The sequence below is a fragment of the Saccopteryx bilineata genome, chromosome 3 (genome assembly GCF_036850765.1).
Source record: "Saccopteryx bilineata isolate mSacBil1 chromosome 3, mSacBil1_pri_phased_curated, whole genome shotgun sequence".
In the NCBI taxonomy this organism is placed as follows: domain Eukaryota; kingdom Metazoa; phylum Chordata; class Mammalia; order Chiroptera; family Emballonuridae; genus Saccopteryx; species Saccopteryx bilineata.
The window spans coordinates 305,776,080-305,797,017 of record NC_089492.1 but is presented as its reverse complement, the minus strand read 5'-3'; the positions used below and the strand labels follow the sequence as shown (position 1 = coordinate 305,797,017).

At 41.9% G+C, this 20,938-nt stretch overlaps 1 protein-coding gene across 1 annotated transcript in view; it reads left to right on the top strand.

The window, feature by feature from the left end:
- LOC136330160 (zinc finger protein 615-like) overlaps positions 1-19,668 on the top strand; it is a 60,811-nt gene extending 41,143 nt beyond the window's left edge. The window contains 4 exon segments of the mRNA XM_066266662.1: positions 18,377-18,506; positions 18,667-18,920; positions 19,173-19,271; positions 19,355-19,668. Of these exon segments, the coding sequence (XP_066122759.1) occupies positions 18,377-18,506; positions 18,667-18,920; positions 19,173-19,271; positions 19,355-19,668 (797 nt within the window).
- The last annotated feature ends 1,270 nt before the right edge of the window (positions 19,669-20,938 follow it).

The window sequence follows — 20,938 nt, the reverse complement described above, 5'->3', positions numbered from 1 at the left end:
CAGAGCCGTAGCGGAACATTATACCTGGATGACGCTTTCAGGTGCCAAATAATTTCGAGGAAGTGGAGAGTTTACGTTCCTCTTGAGCTACAGAGAGTCAAGTGTGTGTCCTCGTGTCCTTTCAAATTTTCCGAAATGTTTTGTGTCATGGGAGGTTTGTCTCTCGCATCTCAGAGTAGCTGACAAAACAGAGCAAAAGTGGTGCAGTGTGGACCCCTGGAATTATGGTGGTGGGAGAAGTGTGGAAGGAGCTCCCACGTTATTCCAAAGGAAGCAGGTGATTACCTGTGGTTTGGGTCCTGTTGGGCAAATAAGCTTTAACAAATGTTTTTTAAGTTTGCTTGCTTATATTTTGCATTGGCCTGGGTAGTAGCCTTTGTAAGGCTGTGTTGTTTGTCTTCAGGGTGGCAGATTGTAAATTGCGGATTGCCTTTCTGTAGGAGGGGCCACAGTATGGCTAATGTTTGCTGGAGAAGCGTTTTTTCCCCCTAGCAAACCTGGGTTGATGTTTATGATCCCATGCTCAAGGCAGTGACCTCAAAGTTTGGAACCTGGGTTCTCAGCATTACAGACTGATGCTCTATCCACTGTGCGACTGCCTGGTCAGGCATTTTTTTTTCAAGATTTTATTTATTTATCACCTGACTAGGCAGTGGTGCAGTGGATAGAGCATCGGACTGGGATGAAGAAGACCCATGTTTGAGACCCCGAGGTCGTCAGCTTGAGTGCGGGCTCATCTGGCTTGAGCGTGGGCTCATCTGGCTTGAGCAAAGCTCACCAGCTTGGACCCAAGGTTGCTGTCTAGAGCAAGGGGTTACTCGGTCTGCTGAAGGCTCGCGGTCAAGGCACATATGAGAAAGCAATCAATGAAAACTAAGGTGTCACAACGAAAAACTAATGATTGATGCTTCTCATCTCTCTTTGTTCCTGTCTGTCCCTATCTATCCCTCTCTCTGACTCTCTCTGTTTCTGTAAAAAGAAAAAAAAAAGATTTTATTTATTTATCTTAGAGATATAGGGGAGAGAGAGAGAGAGAGAGAGAGGAAAGACAGCGGGAGGAGCAGGAAGCATCAACTTGTAGTTGCTCCTTATATTGCCTTGACTGGCCAAGCCTGGGGCTTCAAACCAGCACCCTGAGCATTTCATGTTGATGCTCTATCCACAGTATAACCACAGGTCAGGCCTCATGAGGTTTATAAGAAATTTATTGATGCATCTGCAAACAGATGGGCTGAGTAAAAAATGGCATCAGGATTGAGTGCCCAGGCTTTTAAGCTTTTACAGGTTTAGTGAACAAGTCTAGTGAGATTAATTTTGGTGGAGAATTTTGAGGCGGGGGTGGGATAATTAATGAGGAAATTGCCCCACCAGGGACATGGATGTGGGTGGAGAGGGGAGGTGGACTATCAGTCATTTTTGCTCAGGTGGAGAGTTAAGGAACTGCCGTGTTGCCAGATCACTTGAACCTGGCTGGCAGAAGATTTTTGGCAAGCGGCCCTAGACCCCAACCTAACAGGTACAGAGGTACTTTTTGAAGGAAAAGAAAGAAACAAAGTTGTTCTAGAAGCTAGTTATTTCTGAATTGTTAGGAAGATTTGTGTAAGGTGCAGAAGTTTTGTGCAGGGGAAAAACAAAAAGAGAAAGGATGGAGAAAGTAAACAGAGGTAAAAAAGGGACTACTCTAAGATCCCAGATAAGCAGAAAGTAGTTAGAGAAGATTGAGATGAGCATTTATCTACACACCTAGAGAAAAAGAGAAAAAAGAGGCTGCAATGTTAAGACACATTTGACCTTGTACTACTAAAAACCTGTACATTCCCATAGGAAAAAATCTGCTTCCTCCTGTTATTCCTCAATACCTCATACTGCTGTTGTTTTTCAGAAAGCCACTGACCAAGGCCTTAGGCTAGGATGTGCTAGTCTGAGCACACTAGATGCACCAACCCCCTGTCAGCAGATGCCCAGGGCAGCAGCCCCCAGTGCCTGGAGCTAACACTACAACCCCTGTCTGTTGTAGCTACTCTATCCACTGCACCATCACTTGGTCAGGCTTCAAAAGCCATTCTTACCCTCTTCTCTGCAGAACTTCCTGTGCCATCAGGTCTCTCTGTGCATGAATATGCTCATAGTCACTGTATTTTGCTCTTGTGGCTTATTTGTCTATAGTACTATTATTTTGCTGTTATAATTAAACTAACTTTAAGTCTCATAACTGATAGAGCATATATTTCCATTTTGTTATTAAAGCTGTATATAGCTGTTAGTTTAGGATTATGAATGGAATTTTATTGGGTGTATATATACATTTGGGAAACAAGACATTTTAAAATGCATGGACTTCTGATAGTCATTTCCACAGTCAAACTCTCCATGTAGTATTTAAGTGTGTTAAAATTTCTCTCAACTTTATAAAAAAAATAGTCTTAAATTTTTAACAAATCGGACTGACCAGGCATGGGTGCAGAGGATAGTGCATTGCACTGGGATGCATAGGACCCATGTTCAAAACCCCGTGGTCACCAGCTTGAGCCCAAGGTCACTGGCTTAAGCAAGGGGCCACTAAGTCTGCTGTAGTTCTTATGGTGAAGACATATATGACACAGAAATCACAGAACAGCTAAAGAGCCTAAGTGAAGAATTGATGCTTCTCATCTCTCTCCCTTCCTGTGTTTCTGTCCCTTTTTTTGTCTCGGATTCTAAACAGAAAAAAAATTAAATTTGTTTATTGATTTTAGACAAAGAGGATGGGAGCAAAAGACAGGAAGAAATATTGATTTGTTTTTCCAATTATTAATGCATTCATTGGTAGATTCTTGTATCTGCCCTGACTGGGGATGAAATCTGCATCATTGACATTTCTGGGTGACACTAACCAGCTAACCAGCCAAGGCTCAACATTTTTTGCTCAATATGAAATATTTCTTTTGGTGTTTAAAATGGTAGTTTACATACTCTGTTTTGTTTCTTTCTTTTTTTTTGCTTTTCAGTGCCTTACTTTTATTTATTTATTTATTTATTTTTTACAGAGACAGAGTGAGTCAGAGAGAGGGATAGACAGGGACAGACAGGAATGGAGAGAGATGAGAAGCATCAATCATTAGTTTTTCATTGCGCGTTGCAACACCTTAGTTGTTCATTGATTGCTTTCTCATAGGTGCCTTGACCGTGGGCCTCCAGCATACCGAGCAACTCCTTGCTGGAGCCAAGCTGGTGAGCTTTGCTCAAACCAGATGAGTCTGCACTCAAGCTGACGACCTCGGGGTCTCGAACCTGGGTCCTTCCGCATCCCAGTCCAATGCTCTATCCACTACGCCACCTCCTGGTCAGGCTCTGTTTTGTTTCTTGATGGCCTGTGTGTCTGTCAGTTACTGGGGGAGGTATGCTGCAGTGTTGTAATATTAGTCTGGGTCTGTTTATTTCTTCTCGTTTTGTGGTCCAGTTTCATGACACATTTCAAGGCTGTGTTGTTAGGTGCAAAGAATGGCAGGCTTTTAATAATTTCTTTTTCTTTTCAAGATTTTGTACATTGATTTTAAAGAGAGGACATAGAGAGAGAAAGGGTGGTGGTGGTGAAGAGAGGGAAGCATCAACTTATAGTAGTTGCTTCTCACTTGTGCCTTGACCAGGCAAGTCCAGGTTTTCAAGCCAGTAACTTCAGCATTCCGGGATAAAACCTGATTCATTGCAACCCATGGGTCAATGGAGGAAAGGAATTTCAGACTGTTACAAGGCAGTGAATTGAAACATACTAATGAGCATTGTTTTTCTTTCTCAGCAGTAACTTTAGGATATTCTGGTTCGTTTTGTGTAAGAGTTTGGTTACAACAGATTACTTGTGTTGAGACTTTTTATGCTGTATTTTTTTTTTATAGATACGTGAATTCCAAACTGCCCTCTTCATGTTCTGCTTATCTGTCAGACCTCACCCTTAGTGGACTATCACCCCTGAGACAGAGGAATTCCAGAAAGCTGATCAACCTGCCCCAAGAAGGAGCATTCCAGAAAGCTGAAATCCTAAAACCGTAAAAGGGAACATACCAGGACTTTTGCCTCAGTATCCCCTCAGGCTCTCCCAAACCCTATATAATTTGTCCTTAGTCTGTAACTGGTGCCCTTCTCCCCTGGAGAAGTGCCCGGCAGGGTTCCTTTCTTCCTTTCAATAAAGTTTGTTACTCTGGTCTTTTCAAACTCCCATGGATTCCAACATTTGGTGTTGAAACCCAAAACAGGGTACTAACTGCCTGGACGATCCCTCTTTGCCGTTTAAGCTTACAACCAGGGAAGCAATGGGCAGTGGCAGCTGGTCCCGGGCTTACTCCCTGATTCTGTTTGGACGTGTAATTGTAGGTCGATTGGCCGGAGATCTGTCCCTACCCTGAACCTCTGCTGGACCAGAAAGGTAAGGAGTTTCTCCCTTCCCTCTCCTGGTTGGCTTTAATTCGACCCATAAGTCCCTAATCCATCGTCAGATGGTTTTCTCTGGTCAGCCTCATATTTTGAGGGATTTGCCATTTTTCTGTCCCAGGGACAGCACATTCCAAAAGTCTAAGTGCTTAGCCAAATCCCTCCACATTCTCTTTGAGCTCCTTCTTGGGCGGTGACAACCCCTAAGTAGGATGACTCCACATTCCCAGGAGAGCTTTCTCCTTTGAGATTGCAATTAGAGGTGGGGACGCCCTCTCTAGATCACTAATCTCCCCATTGGGCTCCTCAGAGTCAAAGCCGTCTGACCAAACCCCATTGGGCTGTCTTCTACTCATTTTCTTTTGCCATACTGCCTGGCCACAATATAAACTAGACAATGACTCCCATTGGCCTGAAAACGGGACATTTGATTACAATAGTCTGCAAGACCTTGACAACTTTTGCCACTGGATGGGGAGGACATCAGAGATTCCTTACGTGCAGGCTTTTCTTCTCCCTTCTCTCCTGTCCTTAATTTCTGTGCCATTTTTTCTACATGCAGGCCATTTTTGGCCAAAGAAACCTCACCTAAAACCTCCACTCCTAATCTTCTGCGTGGACTCCCAACTCTCTCCCCCTCCTGCCTGACCCCCGGGGGCACTCCTCTCTCAGGACCACTCTTTGGTCCCTCTTCAAATCTCTTCCACTCAAGTCTCTTTCCTCCAAGAGCCCCCTCCCTTCAAAGAAACCTGTTTCTCATTCACCTGCATATACCACACTCTCTTTCTCCTCCCCTGCTGGTCGGGGGCCCCTCCCTTCTCCACAGTGTTCTTAAACACCTCCTCCCTCCTTACAGATGGACAGCTCTGTCTCATTTTCTTCTTTGACTCATTCCCCCACTGGCCTCAGCTGTCTCTTTTTCTTCTTTGACCCATCCTTATCCCTCCTCAGAGACTGACTGTGCCTTCCACTACCCCTCGTCCTCTCCCCTCTCTTCAGACTCTAATTCTTTTTGACTACTCTGACCATGTGGGGCCACCACCAACTTAATCTCCTTCTCCTCCTCCTCCTGCAGATTCTGACCCTCCTTCTTTTCTATCTAGATGCTCACACTGTCCATCCATCTGTTTTCTCTCTTCTTCCCCTCTATGCTGACAACTCCCTGCTAACTTGAAAAAACCCCCCACAAAGTTGTCTATTGAGCAGTGTGAGTAATCTGTTTTGTCTCTTTGTCAGAAAATACCTCTAGTATAATTTGATTTGAAACAAATAAAGCATGCTCATTTAAATTCCTTAATTCATAATGTGTATCTGAAGTCTTTGTTTAATGTGTAACTGTGTCTGTTTCTAAGGCCTTAAACCAATAATTACTCACCTTTTAAACCAGGTTTACTCATCCCCACAGACTCTCCCTGCAATACCCCCATCCTTCCTGTTCAAAAACCTTCTGGGGCTTATCACCTCGTACAAGACTTACTCCTAATCAATGAGGCGATAGTTCCCCTCCATCCAGTAGTCCCTAATCTCTACAGGTTGCTGTCATGCATTCCCTCAAACACCACTCACTTCACAGTCCTGAACCTCAGGAATGCCTTCTTTGCCATTCCTCTACACCCTGACTCTTACTTTCTGTTTACTGTTATTAAACTGACCCGGACACTAATGCAGCCCAACAACTTACATGGACTATTTTACCCCAGGGAATCAAAAACAGCCCACACCTGTTTCGGCAAGCACTAGCTCAGGATTTAGCAGCGTGCAATCTCAAAACTAATACTCTCTTACAATATGTAAATAACCTACTCCTCTGCAGCCACTCCCTGCCTGCCTCAAGGAGACACACCGCCACCCTTCTTAACTTCCTCACCATGAAGGGATATCGTGTCTTCTCTGCTAAGGCTCAACTTCATTCTCAGTCCGGAGTCTACCTGGGCATCATCTTAACCCCCACCACCTGATGTCTCACCCTAGATCAAACTCAGATCCTCCACAGTCTCTAACCACCTACTACCACAAATCAAATAATTTCTTTCCTTGGTCTAATAGGCTTCTTTAGACACTGGATTCCCAATTTTGCTCTCTTAGTCAAGCCTTTCAGTGAGATCTTCTGAGCATGGCTTTTAAGGTCTATAATGGCCAAGTGAGTAACAGAAAAGGCAAATAAGGCCCAAAAGAAGTCAGGAAATACCAGCTTTTGGCATACGCTCTTAAAGGCTCCAGCACCCTAAAGGGCTTCATAGAATACCATCAGGACCCTGCTCCAGAGTGGAAAGACAGGTCATTGAACTGAAGCCTGCCAGGCTTCCCAGCCCCATCAAGGGACACATCCTTGCTATGGAAAGAGGGACATGAGAAGGTAAGCTGCCCCCTTGCTCCATGGAGGGAGGGTTCAGTCTCTTCTAGCCCTGCTTCAGCTACCTGTGACCTGACCTTGCCCAGCATGCTGGGAATTGCTACTGAAGGCCCAAGGACATCATTCACAAGCCTAAGGTATTTCTTCCAAGTAGCAGATAAACTGATCTCATTTCTCATAAACACAAGGGCCATCTACTATGCCTTGCTTGAATATTTGAGTTTTATTTATCCCTCAAAGATCTCTACTGTGGATATTGACAGTCTGACTTTGTTGCTTTATTTACTCCTTTATTCCTCTTGTCTCAATGTCCCATGCCTATTGTAGGCTGGGACCTGCTGCTAATTCCAGCTAGAAGCAGTGGTCACTAGGACTTAAACTCTAACTGCAAAGTGTAGAAATGTAACCTCCCTTTCCCTAAGCACTTCAGGATTTACAGATTACTCAGCAGACTGTTCAAAGACTATCCAAGAGACGCTTCCAGCAGTACATCACCCAAGGACTGACTTTCACGTGGACAGGTCTACACCCGTGATCCTGACAACTCCCACTGCTGTTAAGGGCCACTCTTTCCTCCATCTTGACCATCTGGAGCTCAGAAACAGAGAAACAAAACTGACCCCTTGTCCTTTTATTCTCTATTCACCTGTCAGCCTGCCACACACAATCAGGGGCTTTCTACTCTTATTGAATCAACGCCCATATGTGTCTCCCTACTAATTGGACAGAAACTTGTACCCCAATCTATCTCACCCCAAGTATCAACCTAATCCCACCCCATGAGCCTCTTTTAATTCCTAGTACACTATTTGTCAATTTAAGGACCAAATGAGCTATACAGGTAATTTCTCTTCTTGTTGCTTTAAAAATTTCTATAAAAGTAGGTCTAAGGGCAGGGGGGCTGGCCACTTCCCTGTCTTATTCCTCCCCCCCCTCTTTCTCTCAAGTCCAGCAAATTCGTAAACATGGAATCAGTGGTTTCGCACAAACTGGGTGTCTTGACTATTGCCTTTCATTGGTCCACACACTCTCCTATTTATTTTTCTAACTTTTAGACCCTGCCTCTTAGGTTTGTTCACTAGTTTCTTACAGAACCTCATGCAGACCTTTGCCAATCAGAAAATTAAAAAGATATTCCTAACTCTACACACCAACCCTGAAACCTGCCCTCGTGAAACAGAAAAATCTGAAATCCTATATCAGCAAACCTCCTAAATCCTATCTTTTAACCCCTACAGGTCCCCTAACCCTAAAGCTCTCCCATATCCCTGAAGAACTAGGAGAATGAATAGCATTCACCTCTTAACGCTTCTCAGTATTTTTACCCTTCACATAGTAAGGGGACAATATCGCTGGGTCTTCTTAGCTGAAGAAGAGCCTACAAATGGACATGAAACATTTCTTTTAGCTCAAGCTAACTGCTCTCTCCAGGGCTGCCAGGAAAAAATATCTCTAACTTTACCATGGAAGAACTTTCACCCCTGCTATACAACCCTCCTTATCTCTATATTCCTGATCTCCAAACACTTGTCCCTTTTTTTTTTATCAAGTTCCTACAGGCTCGGATGAGAGAAAGCTCTAGGATTACCTACAATCAAATGCTCCTACACTCCTATTCCCCAGTACCCCAAGGAGAACTTCAGGAGGGAAATATCAAATAGGTAGGGATGACAGCAGGAAGAAGCCGCCCTTCAGCCCCATAAGTGCCCTCCTGAATGTTCTCCAAATTCCCTTCCTTTTAACCACACATAGTCCTTCTAAAACTTACACCAACAATTTCCCTGTCTCTAAAAATCTCCACATGTCCTCCCATTCGAGAGGAACCAGACAAGCATATCTCATGAGGCTCATCCAGGAGACCATGTATCACCATGTCACTCTGTCCACTCAGCACTCTCAGCAAGGAATTCACAATTATTACCTCACAAAATTTTTTTACTTCCTCACTAAGGTTTTCAAGGACATCGCCTGGTTCAGACCTAACAGCATGGAAATTGATGACCTTCTTAACTGAATGAGGGACTTGGCTTGGCAAGGTTCCCTTCTTGAGTTCTCTCCAGAAGAAGCAATAATTTTCCAATTTTTTCTCCTATTTTTCCTTGTCACCCCTCACTGTATATTATAAAATTAATAACTGCCTTTCTTTTATATGTAACCACAGAGTTGAGAAATGATAGATATGTGAATTCCAAACTGCCCTCTTGATGTTCCACTTATCTGTCAGACCTCATCCTTATTGGACCATCGCCCCTGAGACAGAGGCAGGTTGACCAGAAAGCTGATCAACCTACCCCAAGAAGGAGCATTCCAGAAAGCTGAAATTCTAAAACCGTAAAAGGGAACATACCAGGACTTTCGCCTCAGTATCCCCTCAGGCTCTCCCAAACACTATATAATTCGCCCCTAGTCTGTAACCGGTGCTCTTCTCCCCCGAGAAGTGCCCAGCAGGGTTCCTTTCTTCCTTTCAATAAAGCCTGTTACTCTGGTCTTTTCAAACTCCCATGGATTCCAACACTTTTTTTTCTTTTCTTAATTTTTCTAGAGAATGAGAAAAATAAAGGGACAGATAGAGAAAGACTAACTAGAAGGGAGAGAGATAAGAAATATCAACACATAGTTTCTGCACCTTAATTGTTTATTGATTGCTTTCTCATACATGCTTTAAGGGTGGGGTTTCCGCAGCCTAGCCAGTGACCTTCACATCATCAGGCTGGTGACCTTGGGCTTCAAGCCAGTCACCATAAGGTTATGTCTGCGAGCCCATGTTCAAGCTGGTGAGCCCATGTCTAAGCTCAGTGAGCTCATTATGAAGCCCAATGAGCCCACATGCAAGACAGCTACCTTGGAGTTTTTTATCTTGGTCCTCAGCATCACAGGCAACGCTCTGTGCACTGCACCACTGCCTGGTCAGCCATGATGTATCTTTTTCTAACTTTTATTTCAAGCTTTCCATATCATTATGTTACTTACATGTCACCTATAATACGATGTTATTTGATTTAAAAATTTTTTTTGAATGTGACAGTATGTAATGTAACTGACAGAAATGCTTATTTTTTTATATTTAATGTAATTTTTCATCTCTTTTAAAACAGTAATCTAAATGCATTGCAGTTGTTTATATTGCTCTTTTTTCTGTATCTTTTCTTTTCTTCTATTTTTGGTCTTATTTTAAATAATTTTCTAAATTGTACTGATTTATAATTTTAGAGAGAGAGACAAAAAAAAGATTAAGTTGTTGTTTTATTTATTTATGCATTCATTGGTTGCTACTCACATGTGCCGTGACCGGTGATCAAACCTGCAGCCTTAGCATATGGGGAAGACACTCTTAACCAACTGAGCTACTGAGCCAGAGTGCGGATGAGGTTTTACAATTATAGTTCCCACATCTATAAGGATAGAAATTAAGACAGCTGCTAGTTTTCATCCTGACAGTAGAGATGATGTATAGCATGAAACTTTATTAAATCTTTGTGATAAATGATATCTTTTTTTTATATGAATGATATCTTGACACTCTTCTACATCAATATAGGGATCTCAAGGCACTTCAACTACATTTACCATGTTCCAATTTATTTACATTGTTGTGTAGTTCTGTTTTTTTTGTTTGTTAATTTGTTTGTTTTTACAGGAACAGAGAGAGAGTCAGAAAGGGATAGATTGGGACAGACAGACAGGAACAGAGAGAGATGAGAAGCATCAATCATCAGTTTTTTGTTGCAACACCTTAGTTGTTCATTGATTGCTTTCTCATATGTGCTTTGACCATGGGCCTTCAGCAAACTGAATAACTCCTTGCTTGGGCCAGCGACCTTGGGTCCAAGCTGGTGAGCTTTTTGCTCAAGCCAGATGAGCCTGCACTCAAGCTGGCAACCTTGGGATCTCGAACCTGGGTCCTCTGCATTCCTGTCGGATGCTCTATTCACTGTGCAACCACCTGGTCAGGCTGGTAGTTCTGTTTTTTTTTTTAATGTATGTTTGGAACCTTTGTTGTAAAGTAACCAAACCTCAAATCCACAGGCTCACATAGAGACACCAAGTCCAGATGAGTTTTGGAAAAGTTTTATTAAAGGAGTAAATTTATTAAATATGCTGGTTACATATAGCTTACATGAGGCAGCAGTCCCAAATTGTGTGTTCCTATAGTATTCTAGGGGCTGGTTATATACCCTTAATTATACATGGGCAGGGAAAAAGCCTGACATTATGGCATGAGCTTATAACCTTTGTTTTCACCTATACAGGTTTGGGAAAAGAATGAAGGGTGATGAGACACAATTCATTAGCAAGTTTATAACATTCATCTACAGCAGGGGTCTCAAACTCAACTCAGCATGTGGGCCGCAGAGCAAGATCACAGCCGTTCGGCGGGCCGCACTAGGTCTACAAAAGGCAACTGTTACGCAACACTTTTCTCACTGCAGTTGAAAACAAAAAAAAATCAGTACAACAAGCACAATCGTACATGCAGTTTACTCAGTGTCACAAAACGACCAGAAACTGTAGTTCGCATCACAACTGCTGTTAACTAAGCTAATATCTAGCTAGGATGCTAGAGAAATGAAAAATACAAGTAGGCCCCTAGGCTTACTTAATTTTATCCAAAATATTTTGAACTTCGTGGATTAGTCTGCGGGCTGCACAAAATTGTTCGGCGGGCCGCGAGTTTGAGACCCCTGATCTACAGGATTCATAAAAAGACGTTTCTACACATTAAAACTTACAAGGTAACACAATGGTAAAAATGTCACTTTACATATTAAAAGATATTCCTATATTTTCCAGTGTTCATTTGCTATTCCTTTGTTTTAAGATATATACATTAACTACAGCTTTCAAGAGGGGAGGAGTAGTTTCCATGGGGACAAATGCCTGCAAATAACCCATCAATATAAGGAAAGGTTTAATTTAATTTTTCTGTTTCTGCACCTGGCTAGCTATTCACTCACTTCCTTATAGGTGTGGGGGAAGGTCAGAGAATCCAAATCTCCTTCCCCTCTGCATTTACAATACACTGCTATCGGCAATCCTCATTTTGATGCTAATCACACAAGTACAAAGATCATTTTTAAAATCTCTGCATGCCTAGCCCAAATTAATAAAATGTTCTTTAAGCTTCCTAAAATATTAATATTAATTTTGTAGCTTTTGGTAACTTACAACACCTTAGGTATTATAATTATTGCTTAGGAGACAGTCTTACCCTGGTGGCACTGTGTCCATCTAATATGTCAAGGTTGAAGGTTTGATCCTTGCTCAGGGCACCATTGGAGTCAACTAATGAATGCGTAAATGGGTTAAACAATAAATCTATGGTCCTCTCCCCTATGGTATCTCTCTCTTTCTCTGTTTCTCTCTCTCTCTCTCTCTCTCTCTTTCTGTCTGATTCTCTCCCTTGCTCACTTATTCTCAAATCAATAAACTGATGCTGGACCAAGGCTCCACCTCTGAGCAAAACAGCCAAGGCTCTAGGGCCATAATTTCTATATAACATTTAAATACTAATTCTACTACTTACTGACATTTAGTAAGTTTACAGTTGTAACAACATCAAGATTCACTTTTTTGTTTTGTTTTGTTTTGTTTTTTCTGAAGCTGGAAATAAGGAGGCAGTCAGACAGACTCCCGCATGCGCCCGACCGGGATCCACCTGGCACGCCCACCATGGGGTGATGTTCTGCCCATCTGGGGCGCTGCTCTGTTGCAACCAGAGCCACTCTAGCGCCTGAAGCAGAGGCCATGGAGCCATCACCAGCGCCCGGGCCATCTTTGCTCCAATGGAGCCTTGGTTGCGGGAGGAGAAGAGAGAGACAGAGAGGAAGGAGAGGAGGAGGGATGGAGAAGCAGATGGGCGCTTCTCCTGTGTGCCCTGGCTGGGAATCAAACCCGGGACTCCCACACGCCAGGCCGATGCTCTACCACTGAGCCAACCGGCCAGGGCCAAGGTTCAGTTTTTAGAAATTTTATGACCTCATACAAAAAGGAACTGGATGGTTGTATTATTATTGTTAATTTTTGTAAATCATTTGTAAATTGTAAGTACAATTTTTTACCAGATACATAATGTGAGAATATTTTCTCACAATCTCTGGCTCTAGTCTACACTATCTTAAATGTTTGTACTTCTGTATCCCTTCCTTTCTGTCTGTCCCTGTCTGTCTGCCTTTCTGTTTGTCTCTCTTTCACTAAAAAAAAAAAAAAATGAAATGAATTTAGTTACTTGGGTGCATGTACTTCTTTCTAGCTATATGTGAAAATGTGATTAGTGGATGCATTTTCTCTTTCTAATAAGTAATTCCTGAATGTATCCTTAGTTATCTTTCTTACTTTGTAGTTTACAATTTTTCTTATCTCACGCATTGTCTTCCTTTCCAGTACAAAATAAAAAGCTGGGATTTTAGTGGACATTTGTATCCCTCGTGTAGCCTTGTCAATTATTCACCTGCCACAGTGTCTGCAGGTGACAGTTTCTATGAGGGTAAAATCATAAAATATAATTTATCTAGGATTACTAATTTTATGTCATAAAAATATTTATTGTATGTTTTTATTTCTTACAGTTTAGAGGGAGACGGGAAGGAGAGAGACAGAAACATGAACTCGCTTCTGTATGTGCCCTGCCTGCGATTAAACTGGCAAGAACTCTGTACCACAATGATGCTCTACCCAACTGAGCTATCCCGGCCAGTGCTGTAGTATTCTTTAAGACAAAAAAAGTCTATTTAATGTGGTTTATATCTGCCATTAATTCTTTTTCTTCTGTCACAGAGTAAATAATGTTTTTCTCTCCTACCCCTCTTGCTTCCTTTCTACTTACTGAAATCAATGAATAAGAATTTTAAAAGGTTTACACTTGATATTTCTTGTTTTAATAAAAATGATATTAAAATATTTTAATTTTATTTATTGAATTAGAGAAGAAAGCACTGAGAGATAAGAAGAGAGAAACATACAACATTTTGTTGTTCCACTTATTTATGAATTCTTTTTTTTTAAGATTTTATTTATTGATTTGAGAGAGAAGAGAGAATGGGAGGGAAAGAGGGAGGGGGTAGGAACAGGAAGTATCAACTCGTAGTAGTTGCTTCTTGTATGTGCCTTGACCAGGCAAGCCTGGGGTTTTGAACCAGTGACTTCAACATTCCAGGTCAACGCTTTATCCACTGTGCCACCACAGGTCAGGCATATTTATGCATTCTTGGATGCTTGTATGTGCTCTGACCAGGAGTGAAACCCACAACCATGGCTTCTCTGCCTGGTGCTCTAACCAACTTAGCTAACCTGATATGGTTTAAATGAGTTTTTAAAAATGTTTTCCACTGATTAAAGAGAGAGAGGAAGGGAAAAAGTGAGGAAGAGAGAGAAGCATCTTTGTCCTTGTTCCACTAAGTCTTTCTGTGTCAGTTGTGCACTCATTCATTGCTTGTCCTTCCAATATGGCAAGGTTGTGGGTTTGATCCTCGCTCAGGCACATACTGGAGACAAATAATTAATGTATAAATGGGTGTAACATCAGATCTATGGTTCTCTCCTCCAATCTTTCTCTCTTTCACCAATGAATCAATAAAAATTCAGCCCTAGCAGCAGCTTAGCTCAATCAGTTAAGAGTTTTTTTTATGAATTGATAAGGTTGCCAATTCAATCCTTGGCTAAGTTATACACAGAAAGCAAACAGTGAATGCATGACTGATTAAAAATGTGAATTCTTTCCTTTCGCCCCCTTTTTTTCTCCCTTCTTCTTTCTGTCTCTAAAAACAAAACAAAACATAACAAAAACAAACCCTGGCCAGCCTGACCAGGTGATGGCACAGTGGATAGAGCGTCAGACTGGGATGTGGAGGACCCAGGTTCGAGACCCTGAGGTTGCCAGCTTGAGCACGGGCTCATCTGGTTTGAGCAGAGCTCACCAGCTTGGACTGAAGGTTGCTGTCTTGAGCAAGGGGTTACTCAGTCTGCTGCAGCCCCATGGTCAAGGCACATATGAGAGGGCAATCAATGAACAACTAAGGTGTTGCAACAAAAAAACTAATGATTGATGCTTCTCATCTCTCCTCCATTCCTGTCTGTCCCTATCTATCCCTCTCTCTGACTCTCTCTCTGTCTCTAAATCAAAAAACAAAACAAAACAAAAAAACCCTGGCCAAATAGCTTGATTGGTTGGAGCATCATTTTGGAGCACAGATGTTGCCGGTTTGATTCCCCAGTCAGGGCACATCCAGGAGAAGCTCTATGTTCTTGTCTTCATCCTCTTGGCTCTCTTAAAAAATAAATAATAATAAAAGTAAAGTACAGTGCAGGCGATGTGCCCAGACATTGTTTTCTTCCTGAATTGGGTGCATTCATGGGGTGTGCAGAAAAGTTCTAGGAAGAATCTGGCACACATGCTTTAAGGAAAACAGTGCCCAGATCCCCTCCTTCCATGTGGTCAGCTTTGTATGAGTGATTTTTCTGAGACTCCCCTGCCGATAAGGATGGTGCAGGGCTGGTTGTCATTGCCTGGATCTCTGTTGACAGTGACCCCACTTAAACTCCACAGGATAAGGAGGTCCTCCACCACAATTGGAAGCTGAGGCTTTATTGGCCAGAAGGATAAACTTCAGGGACACGGTGTAAAGGGTACTAGCGATACTGTGGTCACTGTGAGGGTGAGTGCATCTGGGCCCAGAGGAAATGTACCAGTCACTGAATCACGGGGAGCAGGAAGACGTTGTAGAATTGGGTGTCAGCAATTCTTGCAACAAACCCACCTGAAGACAAGTTTCTGAGCTGAAATTTAGAGCGGAACTCCAACATGTCAACACACCAAGACACACCACTCTATTTCCAGCTTTTTCCAACAAGAGAAGAAAATGATCCTGGCTCAGGTGACTTTGTGCTTTTTCTTTTCTTTTGAGAGAGAGAAAGAGGGAGGGAGCAAGTCAGACAGGAAAGGAGAGAATTGAGAAGCATCACCTTGTAGTTGAGACACTAGTTATTCATTGATTGCTTCTCTTACTTACATTGACCACGAGGTGGGGCTTAAGCTGAGCCAATTATTTTCTGCTCAATTTAGCAATCTTGGTCTCAAGTCAAGGACCTTGGTCTTTAAGCCAGCAATTCTTATGCTCCAGCCAGCAATACTGAAATAATTTCATTAATCTTACTCACAGGCCAGAGACCCCACACCAAAGCTGGCGAACAAGGGTGCTCAACCCAGGGTTCTGAGTTTTTAACCATGGTTCTCAGATCCCTAGTTGACATTTTCTTCCCTCCACCACTGCCTGGGTAGGCATTTGAGTTTTTTTAATCTTTCCTTTTCTTCATCATGGGTTTGTAGAGGAGTATAAAACACTACTTCAGTTAATCTGAGAAGTACTGAAATATATCAGTAGAATGTCTCCTTCACATCACACAGTCTTTTAATCAGATGAATGCATGGATTACTGAATGCACAATTGTATTTCTTTGCCATCATCAAAAGCACATCACACCATTAAACAGAACGATGTTTTTCAGGAATGCCTGACATTTCACGATGTGGCCGTGGATTTCACGCGGGATGAGTGGTGGCTCCTGGACCCCAATCAGAAGGACCTGTACAGGGACGTGATGTTGGAGATCTACAGCCACCTGGTGTCAGTGGGTGAGGACAGCTCCCCTGTGTCACTTAGAAGATGTTCTGCCAGTGGCTTATTTCCCTTCAGATGCTTAACTCTCATCAATAAATACTTCTCTGAAAGGTAGAACCTCAGATCCTTCTATTACCTTAGAGAAGAAGGTATAATATGTTGCGTCCTGAGACAAAAGACTTTGTGTTACAGATGTGAAGTTTGTTAATTTTTTTTTAAATCCCCCCTTTTTTTAAATTTTTATTTATTCATTTTAGAGAGGAGAGAGAGAGAGACAGAGAGAGAGAGAGGAGAGAGAGACAGGGGGGAGGAGCTGGAAGCATCAACTCCCATATGTGCCTTGACCAGGCAAGCCCAGGGATTCAAACCGGCGACCTCAGCATTTCCAGGTCGACGCTTTATCCACTGCGCCACCAAAGGTCAGGTCGAAGTTTGTTAATTTTTAAAGGTAGTATTCTTCCTCTTGACCAATAGAATCCCAGTTCAGTAAGTTTAAGTCTTGTGTCATTTTTCCCTCTGAGCAGGGTATCAATCCAGCAAACCAGATGTGCTTTCCAAGTTGGAGCGAGGGGAAGAACCGTGGACAGTAGGGGATGGACCCCAACATCTGCTTTGTCCAGGTGAGTGAGTGAGAACCAGCAAGGTGGGGGACCAGGGAGTCAGAGAAGGTGTCAGAGCCATGACAGTGAATGAGGAAACCAAACCATCCCTATATAGATGAGAGCCTTTTTTATTTGTAGAAAGTCAGAGGAAAAGATACTATTTTTTTTCTCATCCGAGCAACAATCCCTGTTCACTTTATCTACATATTGTTTCATATATGTAGTTTCCTCTTCCTGGGATTCAAAGGTCATTCTGTCCTTTGTCCACGGCCACAGTGTGTCTTCCTGTGTTAGCCCCTTTTAATATGACATTCCATTTTTGTTGCTTCTCTGGAAAGACCGTACTTTGAAATCACTACTGGGCCCTCCTGCCCTGTCTGGAAACAGCGATTTCTTTTCATAACTTTCAGCCCCACCTTGGATGCTGTGTCCCCGGGACAGCCTGCTTTCCATGCTGCATTTATGTCGTTCTTTGTCCACATCCTTCAAAGGAGTTTTATACTCAGTTCTCATCAGTCTTGAATATTTACTCAATTCTTATAAATGAACTCTTATTTTCTGTAAGATCAGTCCCAAATTAACATCTTCTTCAATACTTTCTAATATTTATATCCGTCCTGTGCAGTGTATTCATTGTCGTGGTCACTGGCCTCTGACTTCTCAATTTCTGTGTGAGACCAAGAATCACCATAGTTCCATTCTTTTTTTATATTGAGTTTATTTTTCTGCACTAGACATTTTAAATTCTATCCATCAAGCATCACTTTGGATGTTACCTCTATGCTGAGTTCTCCTGTTTCTTTCTTTTAAAAAAATTATTCTTTTTACCTCTCTCCTAATGGTCTATCCTGTTCATTTAATTAAGAAGGAAAGTTCCTGTTAACATGTTACATGTGTTCAAGGCCCATTAGGTTTTAACATATGTAAGCTTCAAGTGCTATTTTTCCTAATTTTCCTAAATCAGATTTTCATTGTTAGATTTTCTTGCTGCATTCACTTTCCTAAATGATTCAGTGTTCTCTTTTTTCCTAGGACTGTAGCGAGTGAATGAGCCTTTACAGAGTCACCTCAGAGCCCAAGCATTGTGAAGAGTGGGGAGGAGTGCTGTGAACATGATATGTTTGCAAATACTGTTAATCTGATTGAAAGTATTTTCCTATTGAAGCAACATTGCGATATTTTGGAGATATGTGGAAAACCTTTAAAGTCAAAAGTAAGTTTTGAAAACCTAACTGGAAGTTTTAAATTAAAGAACTCTGTTCATTTGAATGGAGGTAAGACATCCATTCTGCATGATAACCATGAACAATTTTACACTGAAATTAGGTTGCATCCCAGTACAAAATCCATTGAAAATAAGTCCCTGGTCATTCAGCAACAGAGAACTGACAGTGTTGAGAAAGCCCACATATGCACTGAATGTGGGAAAGCCTTTGTCAAGATGGCTCAGCTCACTGATCATCAGAGATATCATACTGGAGAGAAACCTTATGGATGCAGTCTGTGTGGGAAAGCCTTCTCCAGAAAATCTAGGCTCACTGAACATTGGAGAATTCATATAGGATTGAATCAGTATGAATGCAGTAAATGTGATAAAACCTTCAATACACCACAGTTGAATATACATCAGAAAGCTCATGTGGCAAAGAAACCCGTGCACATGTAGTTAGTGTGGGACAGCTTTTAGTTACAGGAATCAGCTCATTGATCATCAGCATCCTCATACAGCAGAGAAACCCCATGGATGCATTCTATGTGGGAAGAAATTTTCTTCAAAGTCTTATCTTCATAAACATCAGAAAACTCATACAGGAGACAAACCTTATAAATGCAGTGAATGTGGGAAAGGCTTCCTCAGGAAAAGTCATCTCATTACTCATCATCAAACACATACAGGAGAGAAACCATATGGATGTAGTCTATGTGAGAAGACCTTCTCTGGAAAATCTCATTTACATCAACATCAGCAAACTCATAGAAGAGATAAATTTTACACGTGCAGTGAATGTGAAAAAGTCTTCTTAATTAAGCACAATCTCATCATCCATCAGTGAAATCGTTCAGGAGGGAAACCATATGTATGCAATGAATGTGGAAAAGGCTTCCCAGAGAAGTCCAAACTGAGTGTACATAAACAGACTCATACACAAGACAAGAACTATATGTGTAGTATATGTGGGAAAGGCTTCTGATGGAAGAGCAGGCTGCTTGTGCATCAACAAACTCATACAAGAGAGAAGCTGTATGAATGCAGTGAATGTGGAAAAGGCTTTTCAGTGAAAAGCCAACTGCTTGTGCATCAACAGACTCATACAGAAAAGAAGCCATATATTGCAGCAAATGTCGAAAGGGATTTCAAGAGAAAAGCAAGCTGTTTATACATTAAAGGACTCATAGAGGAGAGAAGCCATATGTATGCAGTCAATGTGGAAAAGGCTTTATAGAGAAGCGCCCACTGATTTTACATCAAAGGACTCATACGGGAGAAAAGCCCTACACATGCAGTGAATATGGAAAAAGCTTCTCATTGAAGAACACACTGATTATACATCAAAGGACTCATTTAGGAGAGAAGCCTTTTTTATGCAGTCAATGTGGAAAAGACCTTTCACCGAAGGGAAAGCTGACTGTATATCAAATGTTTCATACTGCAGAGAAGCCCTATGCATGCAGTGAATGTGGAAAGGACTTCTGAGTGAAGGCAAACTGTACATCAAAGGACTCATATGGGATAGAATTACTATGTATGCAGTGTATGTGGGAAAGGTTTTCTCAAAAGATTGCTCTCACTGTATATCAGCAAGTTCATTCCTTAGTAAAACTGTTACTATGCAGTGAAAGTGGAAAAGCCTTCCCCATATAGAGTATTATATATATATGCATCCAAACTCATGCAGAGAAGCTATACAGATGAGGTGATTATTGTGAAGTCTTTTTGTTTTTAAAGATTTGATTTATTGACTTGAATGAGATGGTTAAGAGCCATGCTAGAGTGGAGTCAGAAACATGAACTTCTAGCAGTTCCTTCTCATCTGTGCTAGGATGAGGCGTATCGGGGCTTTCAAACCAGCATCCTCATTCTCATCTCTGCTTCCTGACTTTCTCATACTTGTCTCTGCTTCTGTTTTCTGTGTATCAATAAATACCTGTAGATACTGTGGGTTCAAACTATACATATGAAACCTTTTATGGAATCAGGAGGCAGTGTTCCCTAGGCAGTCGGTGCACTTTATCTGGACCCAGAGTAGTTACTGTCTTAGCTCCAGGTTCTTGTAACCAACACCACAGGAGGAATTTCTAAATGCTTTTTCATCACAAGCTTCCTCATACTTTCCATTGATGGTAACATTCTTTTTTCCATCCCTAAGCTTTGGCAGCACAGCTTTATTTTCATCTGTAAAGTAATTTATATAGAGAATTAGAAAATGGAGTCCTTTACAGGTATCCTTTTCAGATCACCAATATGATCTAGTGAGATACACTAAATACATTCATAGTGCTCTCTGTCCTCAGTTCCTGGCACAGAGCTCCTGACACCCTTATCAATGCCTAAGTGACAACAGAACCAACAACATCTTTTGTTATATTGAGGTGACTCTGATTCAAAATTTAAGCCACACCACACACATCCAAAGGGGCAGGTGTCTGGAAATAGCATAAATAAATTATGCCCACTTGAGAAAGCCAGCAGAAAATAAACTCCCTATGAGAGGGATTTCAGAGAGCTTCTAGGTGGGTGAACACATCCCAGTGCTGGAAGTGTGATGTACCCAAACCACATCGGGACACGAGCTCCTGTGCTTGGGACCCTCCCAGACCTTGAGCTGTGTATCACTTCATCTGGCTGTTCACCTATAATTTTTATGATACCCTTTAATAAAGTGGAAACATTATTGTCTTTGGTTTTGTTTTGTGATGTGGGCCACTCTGGGAAATCAACTGAACCAGAGGAGGGGTTGTGGGAA